The 13146-nt window shown below is 57.1% G+C and overlaps 3 protein-coding genes across 3 annotated transcripts in view; 2 read left to right on the top strand and 1 right to left on the bottom strand.

Annotated features, from left to right (window-relative positions):
• LOC136403804 (tryptase beta-2-like) overlaps window positions 1-13146 on the top strand; it is a 285803-nt gene that overhangs the window by 193573 nt on the left and 79084 nt on the right. The window lies entirely within an intron of this gene.
• On the bottom strand, window positions 10939-13120 carry LOC136403807 (nematocyst expressed protein 3-like). Its single transcript, XM_066383012.1, has 2 exons — window positions 12604-13120; window positions 10939-11905 (listed from the first exon to the last, which is right to left on the bottom strand). Exons 1-2 carry the CDS (start codon window positions 13118-13120, stop codon window positions 11862-11864), a joined length of 561 nt encoding a protein of 186 aa, XP_066239109.1. The 3' UTR covers window positions 10939-11861.
• Window positions 12803-13146, top strand: part of CACNA1H (calcium voltage-gated channel subunit alpha1 H) — a 66446-nt gene continuing 66102 nt past the window's right edge. The window contains exon 1 of the mRNA XM_066383002.1: window positions 12803-12934. The gene's annotated coding sequence lies outside the window, so the exon portion shown is untranslated. The remainder of the gene's footprint in view (window positions 12935-13146) is intronic.

The following is a 13146-nucleotide window of genomic DNA, read 5'->3' as shown; positions in this document are numbered from 1 at the left end:
GTCGACCAAACGTATTGACATCCCAGGTTCAATTCTCAGTCAGGTCACACAAGAGAAGTGACCATCTGCTTCTTCCCCTGTCACCCTCCCCATTCTCTCTCTTTCTCTCTCTTCCCTTCCTGCAGCCATGGCTTGATTGATTCAAGCATGTCAGCCCCGGGCACTGAGGATGGTTCCACTGAGCCTCCACCTCAGGTGTTAAAAATAGCTCAGTCACGAGCATTGGCCCCAGATGGGCAGAGCATTGCCCCGGAGGGGGCTTGCTGGATGGATCCTGGTCAGGGTGCATGTGCGTGTCCATCTTTCCATCTCCCCTCCTCTCACTTGAAAAAAAAAAAAAAACCAAAGAGAGAACCAAAAAAAAGAACCCTGAGGGGCTGAGCTCCCAGGACAGATCCAAAGCGCACTCCTAAACGTAGCCTTCCTCCAGGAGCCCAGCTATGCAGGAGCCCTCTCCTGTCCAAGGCCTGAGCAGCGGGCTGTTCTCGGCCCAGAGCCTCCTCTTCCAGGAGCGCTTTGTTCCTGACTTCCGCCGGACCTTCTGCATGGTTTGTCTCATCCTCCATGTCCCCCAGTCCTCATCCCCTAAAAGCATTCCTAGGAGGCCCGATCCTGCCCGGGTCAACCAGTTCTAATCTGTGTCCCTGAAACAGACCTTGCCTCCAAGCTAAGCAAGAGAAAGGTCTTCCTTGAGGCTGGGGCAACTGAGGTCTGCAGACTCAAGCCTAGAGCACCCCACTCTCTCTACTTTTCCCAGCAGCCCTTGCTGTCCTTCCCCACTATCATCACCTAAACTTCCTGCTCTCTGCTCTTGGCAAAAGCAGAAAGAACTTGAGAAATTAATTCATACTAAAATGTCAGTGGTTACTACAGCTCAATACGTAGTGGCCTTTGAAAAGAAGAGCCCAAGGAGGGCACCACAAAGGAATGTGCTGATGGTGGGGTTTCAGGGGAAGGCTCCTTGGGGGCAGGGGAGGCTTCCTGACACTCTGCCCCTGCGTCATGGGTCCTACCCGCCAGGTGGGGATGAAACTCCTCAGTCCCCCAGGGGCTGCAGGCTGGTGCCTTTGTGGTGGTCGGGTTTGAGTGATTTAGCAAGGACAACCTGCACACCTGCAGGCAGCTTGGTGGCAGGCAGGGATGTGGACGAGATAAGCGCCGTGTGCATGTACCCCCAGCAGTGGCAGGCCCCCTCAGTCAGGGGCCGTGCCAACTCAGTGACAGATGTGCCTTATCATAGCTGCTGCCAGACACACTTGTTTCTTTTTTCTTTCTTTTTTTTTTTTTTAGTGAGAGAGATAGAGATGGGGGGCGGGGGGACAGATAGAGACTGTCAGGAAGGGAGAGAGATGAGAAGCATCAATTCTTCATTATGGCACCTTAGCTGCTCATTGATTGCTTTCTCATATATGCCTTGACCAGGGGGCTTCAGCAGAGCAAGTGACCCCTTGCTCAAGCCAGCGACCTTGGGCTTCAAGCCAGTGACCTTTGGGCTCAAGCCAGTGACCATGGGTCATGTCTGTGATCCCATGCACAAGCCAGTGACCCCACTCTCAAGTCATATGAGCCTGTGCTCAAGTCGGCGACCTCGGAGCTTGAACCTGGGTCCTTTGCATCCTAATCCAAAGCTCTACCCATTGTGCCACCGCTTGGTCAGGCAAAAACAGACTTGTTATAGCAGCAAAAAGATGCCATTTTCTTTCACCTTCACCTTGTCTGCCAAGAGTTAAATGAGATACTAATAAAAAATGGGAAGAAAAAAGGTCTCAGGTCTCTCCTTGCTGTCTGAAGCCAGGGGGGTGAGAGAAGGGGAAGCTTTGTCATGATGGACAGGGCCAGCTTGGAGCCATGGCTCAGATGTGTTGCTCTCTGCCAAGGCCCAAGGATGAGGCGGGGGGAGTCCTGATGCCTACAGCAGCACTTCCCCCTCCCTTGCCCCGGGCTTAGGGAGCTCCCAGTGGGAACCTATGGGGGGCAGGGACCCACCACCTGGCCCCGAAGCCCAAGGTGCGGAGGGGATGTAGTGCAGAGGCAACAGCGTTGCGGTGATGTGTCTGGGCTCAGCTGTACCCAGCGCAAAGGCCGAGTCTCACCGGAAGCACAGTAGGTGCACAGGAAGTGGGAAGGATAACCCAGGGAGGCTTGGGCTGAGCAAAAACAGACTCCAGCTCTTTAGGGAGGAGGCTAGGAACCCCCAGAGACACACCCAGGGATGACAGGAGCAGGTGGGCAATGCCACCTTTCCCCACCCCTCCATGGATGACTCTGTAGTAAGATCCACACAGTCCTGGGGGGTCCCCAGCAGGCTGGAGCCCCTGCTGCCCACGGGAACTCCAGCCGCCCAGGAGCAAACCCCTCTCTCAGAGTCGCCTGTGGGAGGAAGCCAACCTCAGGCGGAACCTGTCAATGCGTATGATTGATTCTCAGGTGCTGTGAACCTCTGAGGCTCCTCCCTCCACTCAACATGCCCCTTCTGCTCCAGCCCTTCAGCCTCCTCACCCACCCCAGCCAGGGACCTGGAGATATGCCCCCCCAGCCCCCCCTCAGTCCCTCACCGAAGATCCTGGGTACATACTGATGGGAGACATACGTGTTTGGCCCTGGGTTTGGGGCTGACCTCACACTTGAGAGCCCCCTCCTCACCCTGTGCCCTCAACCGGGGCAGCCTCTCCAGGACCTCTTCCTCATGCCCAGCCTCAAGGCATGGCTTCAACACTGACACACTAACCATACTAAAGTGTTAATGACTGACCATCGGCACTGGCTTCACCGGGGGGTGGGGCAGTGCCCAGAGTGCCAGTTTCCACTGGGAATGGACATTGCAGCTGGCCCCAGACCCAGTGGGTGAGACACTCAGAATGGCTGGGCAGGCTGTGAGCAGGGTGGGGGTCTTTTGGGGTTACCCTCAGAGGCTGGCACAGCTGCAGGCAGATTCTGAGACACAGCTGGGGGGGGGGGGTGGTTCGTGTCTAAAAGGGGCAAAGGGAGCAACCCCAGTGACTGACGTCTGAGAATGCCCCTCGCTCCTCCATGGACAGGCCCCTCCTTCCTGGGTGCCGCTCTTTCCCACTGACTGAGAAGCAGGTGCTTCCCAGGGAACGCTGGGACCCAGGCTCCAGAGTGTGGGCACCCAGGAGCCCAGCAGCAAGAAAGGGGCTGGCTCTACAACGGACAGACCTGGGCAAAGTCAGGAGGGCCTGCCCCTGAGCCCAGGGGCCACTCAGATAAAACTGCCTCGGGTGGTCTTTGCTCATCCTTGTGCCTTGAGGATTTTAGCCACCCCACACCCGGGGGTCCTCCCCCAGCCTCCAGGACATGGCCAGCCTGCCAAGAGGCCCTCCCTGGCTGGGACTCTGTCTCTATCCCATCCCCAAGGCCTCTGACTAGTCCCACCAAGCAGAGTCCCTGGACGAGTGGCAAGTCAAGAAAGCTGTAGACTTTGTCCAGGAATTAGCAGGAGTTGGCGCTGGCTTAGATATTCTGGAAGCTGGAAGGTTCTGGAAGTTGCCACTTTAAGCTGGAACCCTTCTGATCGCCGGCCCACTCATAGACTCACTTCTGTTTCAAGGGTGCAGTTTTTGGGAACAAGTTGGTTCTTGGGAAATGGGAGATTCGTGTGCCTTGTTTGGCCCTGGGGAGCCCCCAGACCCACAGGGACCATTGTTGGCTTTGGCAGGGTGAGAGGTCAGGCCGTTCCTGGGGGCCAGAAGCCTGGCCCGTGGGGTGGTGCCTCTCCTGCCCCCACTTTTCGGCAGGCGTGAAGGGGACAGACAAATCCTGCTGTGTTTCCTCAGCTCCATACGCTTTCAGGCTCACCGGGAGCTCTCCCACAGGCTGCCTCGGGCCCAGGTGCCACACTGTGTTTCCTTCAGAGCTCTTGGGAAAACACGGGGCCGGACACTGGGTCTGGGCTTAGGATCGGGAGCCGGCACCTGAAATCCTTCCAGCGAAGGCAACGGTCCCCAAGCAGGGCAGGGACGCAGGCACACTGGGTAAGCCAAGGCATGGACCCCACAGTTCTGGGTAGGCTGGTGGCCCTGGAGTTCAGGTGGGGCCCCCCCCTGTTGGGCACAGCTGCCCTCCTCTGCAAATGTGAGCTGCCTTGACGCCTTGGCCAGCAGACGCTGGGGAAGCCAGTATTAAGTGGAATGAATGGAACATTAAACAAAGAAGGAACAATTTACAATAAATCATGAAAATGCCATCGGAGCCTTGGTCTCTGCCCGCCCTGGTACTCGGTGCCACATCTGTCTCCCCAGTCCCCTAAGGGAGGTTCCCGACCTTCGTCACAGCTGGGGGAGGCCTTCTTTGGGAGGTGCTATTTAAATCTGTGGCTGTTGACAATTTAACCCACTTAACTGTAAGGACACAGAATGTACTCCAGGTATGAATGCATAAAAAGAGACAGGAATCAGATGGCCTTGCCCCCCCAGCTCTGTTGCCACAGTCTCTGCAGCTGACCGCTGACCACATGCGCCCACTTCCGCCTTGTTCAATAGGTCCCTCCCACTCAGGGCAAGTCCTGGATCCCACAGAGCCTTTGCATGAGCTGTTCCCTGAAGAACAGCTCGTCCAGACTGGTGGCTCATCCTTCAGATGTCACCAGGAGACATCACCAGGCAGCCGGTGGCACCTCCGTGAGCAACCCAGGGTTGGATCACACTCCCACCCTCCCTGCCCTGCATGTGGGGGTGGAAGGGGTGAAGATTTGGGGAGGGAGGCTGACATGCAGACTGTATTCAAGGTCCTCACACCCCGCTGGGCGTGACCTGCCTGTGCTGGACTCTGGGAGAGCCTGACCCTTCACAGTGGGGAGGAGGCTGGGATCTGTGGGGCTGACCTTCCCGGGCCTCTCCGGCTAAGGACGTGTGAGTGAGCCCGTGGGGAGAGAAGGTATACTGGACGTCCGCCTCCAGCCACCTGCTCCCCTACAGCCCCCTTCGAGTCTTCTGGAAGTGCCCGGCCGGGGCTCACACACCCCATTTCCTTACCCAGGCCAGCCCGTGTCACCCTGGAGTATGACATTTGGTGGCTCAGGCAGGAGGGGCTGCACTGCAGATTCAAAAGCTGAGACGTAGCTCCTCACTCAGAGGAGGTCCTGTCCAAACCACCCAGCGGGCTGCCCTCCCCACACGTCCAGTCCCTGTCCGGCCGACCATGAGGCCTCGGCCCAGACAAGATGTTGTTGCGAGGTGGGTTCCCAGGGCTCTAGAGTCCCTGAGGCCCCCAGGGTGGGGTGAGCACCCCAGAGGCCACAGCCTGTTTCCCCTGGGCCCTCCCCCTCCTAGGCGGCAGCAGCACCCCGAGGCCTGCCCAGCTCCGGCAGGGGTCTCGGGCCCACCACCGTCACATTCACAGCTTAATTGAGATCTGATTCACACACCACACAATTTAGCAGTGAGAATGCGGAGATGCTTTTCCCAATATCCATTGCTTTGTGTCATCACCTCAATTTTAGAGCATTGTCATCGCCCCAAAAGGATACTCCATCTGCATCCCTTCATCTCCCCCATGACAATTTACCCATGTTCTGTCTCTGTGGATTTGCCTCTCCTGGACATTTGATCTTTCTGGAATCATACAGTATGTGACCTTCTGTGTCTGGCTTCTTTCACAGAGCGCCGTGGTTTCAAGGTTCTTCCACGTTGTAGGTGTCAGTGCTCCCTCCTTTCCAGGGCTGCATACTATTCCACTGCGCGGACATAGCACAGGCAGTTTGTCTGCATGTTGGACACATGGCTTGCTGCCACCTTCAGGTTGCTGTGAATCATGCTTCTGCGAACCTCTGCGTACTAGTTTCTGTATGGGCGCTGGTTTCCACCTCTCGGGCACATACCTAAGGGGTGGAACTGCTGGTATGGTGACTCTGTGCCGAACCATTGGAGAGGAACGGCCAGTTCCGTGTCACTTTTCATCCAATGTTAAGTTTTCTTTTCCAGAGGAGGAAATTGAAGGCTCAGCTCTCAGAGTCAGGAAGTGGTGAAGCTGGGGTCTGAACTCAGTCTATGAGGTGGCAGAGCCCAGGAAAGACCCTAAGCCTCTCTCTCCCTGTGGCCTCTGGTGACACGGGCCACACACCCCAGGCCCTGTCTCCATCCCGGCCTCTTGGCAATCTCTAGAGGAGCCAGGCACAGAGCGGAAATTGAAGAACACTCTGGGTCCTCTTCCCGTGCAACCCTTTTCTCAGTAAAACATGACACCAGTGGCCTGAGCTGACACGTCCCCTCACAACTCCCTCCCTGGCCCACACACACAGCCCAGGGACAGGGTCAGGGCTGACCGCTGACCACTGACCACGTGCGCCCAAAGCCCCCGCTGCCGCCTTCTTCAATAGGTCCTAATCCCTCAGGCGGCTCAGATGTGCGTCCCTAGACCCGCATCGGCGGGAGTGCCCCGCTACAATGTGACCCGGGAAGGGAAGGAGCCTGTCAGACCCAGGCCAGGTCATTGCACCCTCCCAGAGCCCAGTCCATCAAATGACAGTGAAGGTGAGAAACAGGTGGAGATGTCTAAATGCCACCAGAAAATGGTATTTTTAACTCAGCCGCAATAAAATGAATGATTTTTCACACAGTACTACTGTAGGGTTAATCATCTAATATTGGGTGGGAGCAGGGGAGTGGTTTGTCTAGTCCAGGGGTAGTCAACCTTTTTATACCTACCGCCCACTTTTGTATCTCTGTTAGTAGTAAAATTTTCTAACCGCCCACCAGTTCCACAGTAATGGTGATGTATAAAGTAGGGAAGCAGCTTTACTTTATAAAATTTATAAAGCAGAGTTACAGCAAGTTAAAGCATATAATAATAATTACTTACCAAGTACTTTATGTTGGATTTTCGCTAAGTTTGGCAGAATAAATCTTTATAAAACAACTTACTATAGTTAAATCTATCTTTTTATTTATACTTTGGTTGCTCCGCTACCGCCCACCATGAAAGCTAGAACACCCACTAGTGGGCATTAGGGACCAGGTTGACTACCACTGGTATAGGCCATAGACAAGAATAGCATGAAAGAAGGATAAGGACACTAAAATCTAAAAAAATCACCATGCATTATAACAACTGCCATCTTCTAGATCAGGGGTCCCCAAACTTTTTACACAGGGGGCCAGTTCACTGTCCCTCAGACCGTTGGAGGGCCAGACTATAAAAAAAACTATAAAAAATCCCTATACACATTGCACATATCTTATTTTAAAGTAAAAAAACAAAACAGTAACAAATACAATATTTAAAATAAAGAACAAGTAAATTTAAATCAACAAACTGACCAGTATTTCAATGGGAACTATGGGCCTGCTTTTGGCTAATGAGATGGTCAATATGCTCCTCTCACTGACCACCAATGAAAGAGGTGCCCCTTCCGGAAGTGCAGCAGGGGCCGGATGAATGGCCTCAGGGGGCCGCATGTGGCCCGCGGGCTGTAGTTTGGGGACCCCTGTTCTAGATACTGGTGTCGAGGGGTGCTGTGAGTTTAAAATAAGATTTTAGGCCTGACCAGGTGGTGGTGCAGTGGATAGAGCATCGGCCTGGGATGCTGAGGACCCTGGTTCGAAACCCCAAGGTCACTGGCTTGAGCATGGGCTCACCAGCTTGAGCATGGGGTCACCAGCTTGAGCATGGGATCATAGACATGGTCGCTGGCTTGAGCCCAAAGGTCACTGGCTTGAGCAAGGGGTCACTCGCTCTGCTGGAGCCCTCCAGTCAAGGCACATATGAGAAAGTAATCAATGAAGAACTAAGGAGCCACAATGAATTGATGCTTCTCATCTCTCTCCCTTCTTGTCTGTTTGTCCCTATCTGTTCCTCTCTCTGTCTCACTAAAAAAATAAATTAAAAAACTAAGACTTGAGGAAAGCCCCTCTGTCAGCTATTGCTTTGTCCTGGGGCCAGGGGAAAGAACATCAGCAAGGAGCACCACTGTCCAGCATGACTGTCTGGGCTGAGCAAAATCTTGGGTGGCCTTTGAGCTGGGGTGATGCTGGACAGGCGTGGGACTAAGAATGGAGCACCTGTCACTGGAAACATCTGGGTGGGCAGGGGTCCAGGCCTGTGTTGGTGCATGGCCCCACTACCTGCCCTGAAGGCCACTCAATGCGGAGCCTGGCCCAGGTGCGCCTCCAACCGGGGCCGCTTTCCAGGCAGCAGGATGCTGGGCTGACTCCTTGGTGACAGTCCACCTGTCCAATGGGTGTGAGGCGGTCTCGGAGGAGCCTGTGCGAGACCAAGATGCATCAGGCACCTGCCCCAGACCCAGGCCCCCTCCTCTAAGACGTGAGCTCCCGAGGGCTGTGAGGGTCCAGGTCTGCTCAGTGTCACTGGGGATATTCCGGGTCAGTCTCCACTCCTGCCCCAGGGCACTGCATGGCAACACTGTTAGGATTGTAGCCCAACACATACACGTGCTGGGGGACCCATGTCTCACCTTTCTAGCCTTGGTTCAGGTCACTGCTCTAACCACTTTCACATCTGCTAAGCATTTCCTGTCCACCCACCTGGGCCAGGCATGCGCCAAGCATCACAGGCACATGAAATATGACTGTGGCTGCCCTAGGGAAGCCAGTCTGGACTGAAAACAGACGGGGCCAGCAGACAGTGAGGGGAGTGGCAAGGGGAGAGAACCGGGTGGAGGTGTGTTGGGTTGGACACTGTTGGCACGAGGGAGTTGGCTAAACATGGGCCTGGTGGGAGCGCTCCTGTGGTGGCACTGCATGGCCCATGCTGGTGGCCTGGGGGAGCTGCTTGGCAGGTGGGCCTATTCAGTGGGAAGGATGGACTGGAGACAGTCCTTGGAAATGGGTCCTCACAGGCCCAAGGAGGCCTGACCCAGTGCCCAGAACCAGTAGGGGCTTTAGGAAGGAAAAGGGTGTGGGTGTGTGAAGGGGAGGGGGACAGCTGGAGAAGGAAGAGGCTGTGTAAACGGGCAGGAGAAGGGGCCGACACGGAGTTGAAGGCCCACTTTCCCAGCCAGAGGGTGAAAGGGGTGCCTAGACACAGAGCAGTGTGGCTGGCTGAGGGCAGGTGATAGAGGGGCCCTCTAGGGTCCTGAGCTTGGGCTAGTGTCCACAGGCCCTGGCAGAGGTGACCAGGCTGCCCACTGCCCCATCACCCCGCCTGCCGAGGTGAAGTGAAGTGTCCCCTCTTACGTGGCCTGAACCCCGTGACCACAGCCACATGCCCTAAGGGTCTGAGTCCTCCTGGGGGAGGTATATGTCTTATTTCCACTTCCCACTGGCTGAGCTAATGGGACATTTGTCCCACCACCACCATCACCAGATCTTTGTCAAAAAAAAAAAAAAAGCCTTGCCAAAAAAAATTTAAAAAGAGGAAATAAAAACAGAACCAAATTTTCTGGAGGATTGGAGAATTTAAAAAAAATACATCTGAACACTCTGTACAGTTTAATTAAACAATTTTAATGCCAATTTCCAAATTGCCCTATGCTTCATCTCTCTAACATTCCTTTCTAGCGATACAAATGTCTCACAGTTTTGTTGTTTTTATGCCGTTTTCTCATCTCATATCACTTTATGATCTGCTTTTCATTTCCCTTCTCAAGGGTGAGGCCATCCTCCACTTCTGGGCGGTCCCCCCTCTAGCTGCATGAGCTCGGCCGCAGCTGCACTAAAGCGAGTCCAATGGAGGCCCCAGCGCAGCACGTCAGAGCCCGCTGCGCGTGGGGGTCGGCCACACCGGAGCATCTGTCCAGAGGATGCAGAGCCCTGCGAGGACAATTCTGGCGGTTCTCAGCTCGGTCAAGTGAAGCGGAAATGGTGGGAGGAGGCCTCCTTCCAAGACCTTGAGGTGGAGAATGCCCTTCCAGGTGACTGCAGGGCCGCACGGTCTGTAAATGGGCCACTGGGTGCCTGAAGGCTACAGACTTTGTCAGGTTATAGATGCTGTCTTTAAAAAATAATGTCTATTAAAAAAATCCTCGGCCATGTCTTTGGAGGGACATCTGGAGGACAGCGTATGACAGAAGAGGGTGACAGTCTGTCACATTTAGAATAACATGCAGCTTCCTCCCTGTGCCCCAGGGCTCTATGGGAAAGTTCCTCTCCACCCCACCCACCTCAGGGACCTCAGGCTCTGTCTGGTTCTTCCCACTGCTCAGCTCTCCTACCTGCCACAGAGCCTTTGCATGGGCTGCTCCTCTTCTTGTCCCCAACGAGGTCCCCTGTGCTGTCTAACTTGGTTCTCTGTGACACTTAACCCAGCATGTGAATGTTTTCTTTCTTTATTCAAGGACTTGTGACTGCCACCCTGCTGGAAGGAAGCTGTAGGAAACAAGGACAGGGCCTGCACCCGTCACCACTGCTGTAACCCAGTTCACCCAGGGCCTGGCATACTGTCCCCCTTCCAGTAATTTTTGTCCAGCTAATCACTAACCAATTTTGAGACTTAACTTTAATGAGGCAGGCAGTGTGAAAAGGATCAGAGGACCCAGGTGACCCCTGCTCAGGATCCTGCTGCAGCTTTTATGATTTTTTTTGTTTTGTTTTGTTTTGTTTGTATTTTTCTGAGCTGGAAACGGAGAGAGACAGTCAGATAGACTCCCGCATGCGCCCGACCGGGATCCACCCGGCACGCCCACCAGGGGCGATGCTCTGCCCACCAGGAGGCGATGCTATCGCTCTGCCGCTACCAGAGCCACTCTAGCGCCTGGGGCAGAGGCCAAGGAGCCATCCCCAGCGCCCGGGCCATCTTTGCTCCAATGGAACCTTGGCTGCGGGAGGGAAAGAGAGAGACAAAGAGGAAGGAGGGGGGGGTGGAGAAGCAAATGGGTGCTTCTCCTATGTGCCCTGGCCGGGAATCGAACCCGGGTCCCCCGCACACCAAGCCGACGCTCTACCGCTGAGCCAACCGGCCAGGGCCAGCTTTTATGTTTTTAAGTGTTGTCCCACTCTTGCAAGATTGCTTGCAGGGCTGCTTACCAGGCATTGGGCTCACCCAGGTCGCTCCTCTTGGCGGCAAAGACCCTAATTGCTCTTTGAGGACCTTAATTACCAGCCGTGGCCCTCCACTACTTAGTAGTATTAAAGTAGAGTAAATGTTTTCCTTTTCTTGAAAAGTTCACATACACAAGTGGAGGTGCCGCTGAGCAGTGAGTGGCCTCTGCAGGGCACCGCCTGGAATCTGCACCCAAGCTGCCACATGGCCTTGCAGCTAGCTCTCCTACCTTCCTCACCCCAGGAGCCAGTGTGCTCTTCCTAGGGCCCAGGGGGCAAAGAGCAGGGCACAGCTGCCTTCTGGGGCCTTCCCTGCCTCCTGGAAGCAGATCCACCACATTCTGGCTTTGCTCTCTGCAAGGCCACCTGAAGGTGGGGAAGCCCAAGCTGGCAGTGACCTGGCCAGAGCCTCTCAGGTTGGGGGTCTCCAGGTGACACCTTACCCCACGGCCATCCCAGCAGCTGGTGAAGACAGAGGCCCCTGGAGCCAGCATGTGATGAGCAGCCACCCATCTCTTTGTCTAGAGGCAATGGGGTCCCTCCTCCAACCTGAGGGTGGGCTAAGAAGTGCGGGACAGGACCCCCTGGGCTGGCTGGGGTGTGGGGAAGTCATGCACCCTGCCGCAGTTCCACTGTGAAGTCCTGGGGAAGTGGAAAGCTGGTCGGAACCTCAGGGGACGAGGAGCCCACTGGGGGCGCTGGAGTGGAGTCAGGAGGCCGACCCAAGCTCCCCTCTGCTGACACCTCAAGGGGCAACGACCTTGTCATTGGGACGTACCTTACTGTCCCTGGTGTCTGAAGGGGGTTGGGAGTCTCGGGGTGGGTGGCCCCTTTGTGAGTTCTTGGTCTGGTCCAGGGCCTGAGGTGCAAAGCTGCCCCCACGAGGGAAGTGGGCCCCAAGAAGACTGCTCAATGGAAGGATCCGTGGAGCACAGGAGCTTCTATGATCCGAGCTGCAAGAAGGGCTGGTCTTTTCAACAGGGTCCCACAGGTATCCACTCATGAGGAGCTGGGCACTGGATAAGTTCACACATCCGCTGTGCGCGTGTGTGTACGCTGGGGGAGGTGCGGATGCAGGAGCACCCAGGACCCCACCCACAGACACAGCAACACATCACACACGCACAGTCGGTCACACGCGGGACACACACGCGGAGGGGGAGGGGCACACAGCTCACGGTCACCGCCGAAGCGCGCCGCCCATGCCCATCCGGGCCCGCCCCCTGCAGACCCCAGGCCGCGTCTCGTTGGGGGCAGGGGCGACTCGCCTGGGCTAGAGGGGGAGGGGAGGGCCTGCCTCCGCAGCTTGGGCCGCCCCCGCAGTTGGGGGCGGGGAGAACGTTGGCGCCGCTCCCCCGCCCCCCCCCCTAAGCCACTCCGCGAGCGCCCCCTGGCGCCCCGCTCATCCGGGAGAGGGAGGGGGGCGCGCTGAGGGGGCTGGCTGGGTCCAGCCCCAATTTCCCGGACCTTGGAGGGGCGGGGCGTCCTCCGCGGTGGGAGAAGGATCCCTCCGGCGTGCTCCTCAGGGCGGGAGCGGCCCCTCCCCGCGCCCCTCGACCCTACCCGGGGGTGGCGGTGTCGCCCCCCGCCCGCGCCCGTCTGGCCCTCCCTGCCCCGCCCCCACGCTGGCCCCGCCCCTCCCGCGGCTCACTCCGAAGTTTCCTGCGCCGCGCGCGGACACGCTCCGGGATCGCTCGCTCGCTCGCCGCCGCTGTCGCCGCCTCCGGCCCGCGCCCTCCCGCGCCCCCGTCCCACGGCGCCGGTCCGCCCAGCGGTCCCCTCCGCGCCCGGGCTGCCGCTGTCGCCTGGCCAGCCGGAGCCGTAGTGGAATCAGGCGCCGCGGCTACAGCCGGGAGCCGGCGGGCCGGGGGCGTGGGCCGGGGGCGGCGGTGCTCCAGTTGGAGCCGAACGCCGTGCGGGGTCCGCGGTGATCGCGTCGCCCGGGCGATGCCCGCGTGGACACTGCCGGCCGCCAGAGCGAGGTGAGACACGGTGAAGACGCGCGCCCCACTGCGTGCCGGGACCCTTTCAACTTGAGCACAGCGGGCGAGGAGCCCCTTGAGTACCCGCCCCGGCTCCGCTAGTGGGGGAGGGGCCGCCCAGCCCTCGCCGAAGGGAGGGGGCGGGCGGGGGGCGCATTTGTCTCTAATAAGGGAAGACAAAGACATCCCGGCGGTCGCGGCTGTTCCCGCAG

This window comes from Saccopteryx leptura, chromosome 4 (assembly GCF_036850995.1).
Source record: "Saccopteryx leptura isolate mSacLep1 chromosome 4, mSacLep1_pri_phased_curated, whole genome shotgun sequence".
Taxonomy (NCBI): Eukaryota; Metazoa; Chordata; class Mammalia; order Chiroptera; family Emballonuridae; genus Saccopteryx; species Saccopteryx leptura.
The sequence above is the reverse complement of the archived record's forward strand: the minus strand, read 5'-3'. Positions and strand labels throughout refer to the sequence as shown.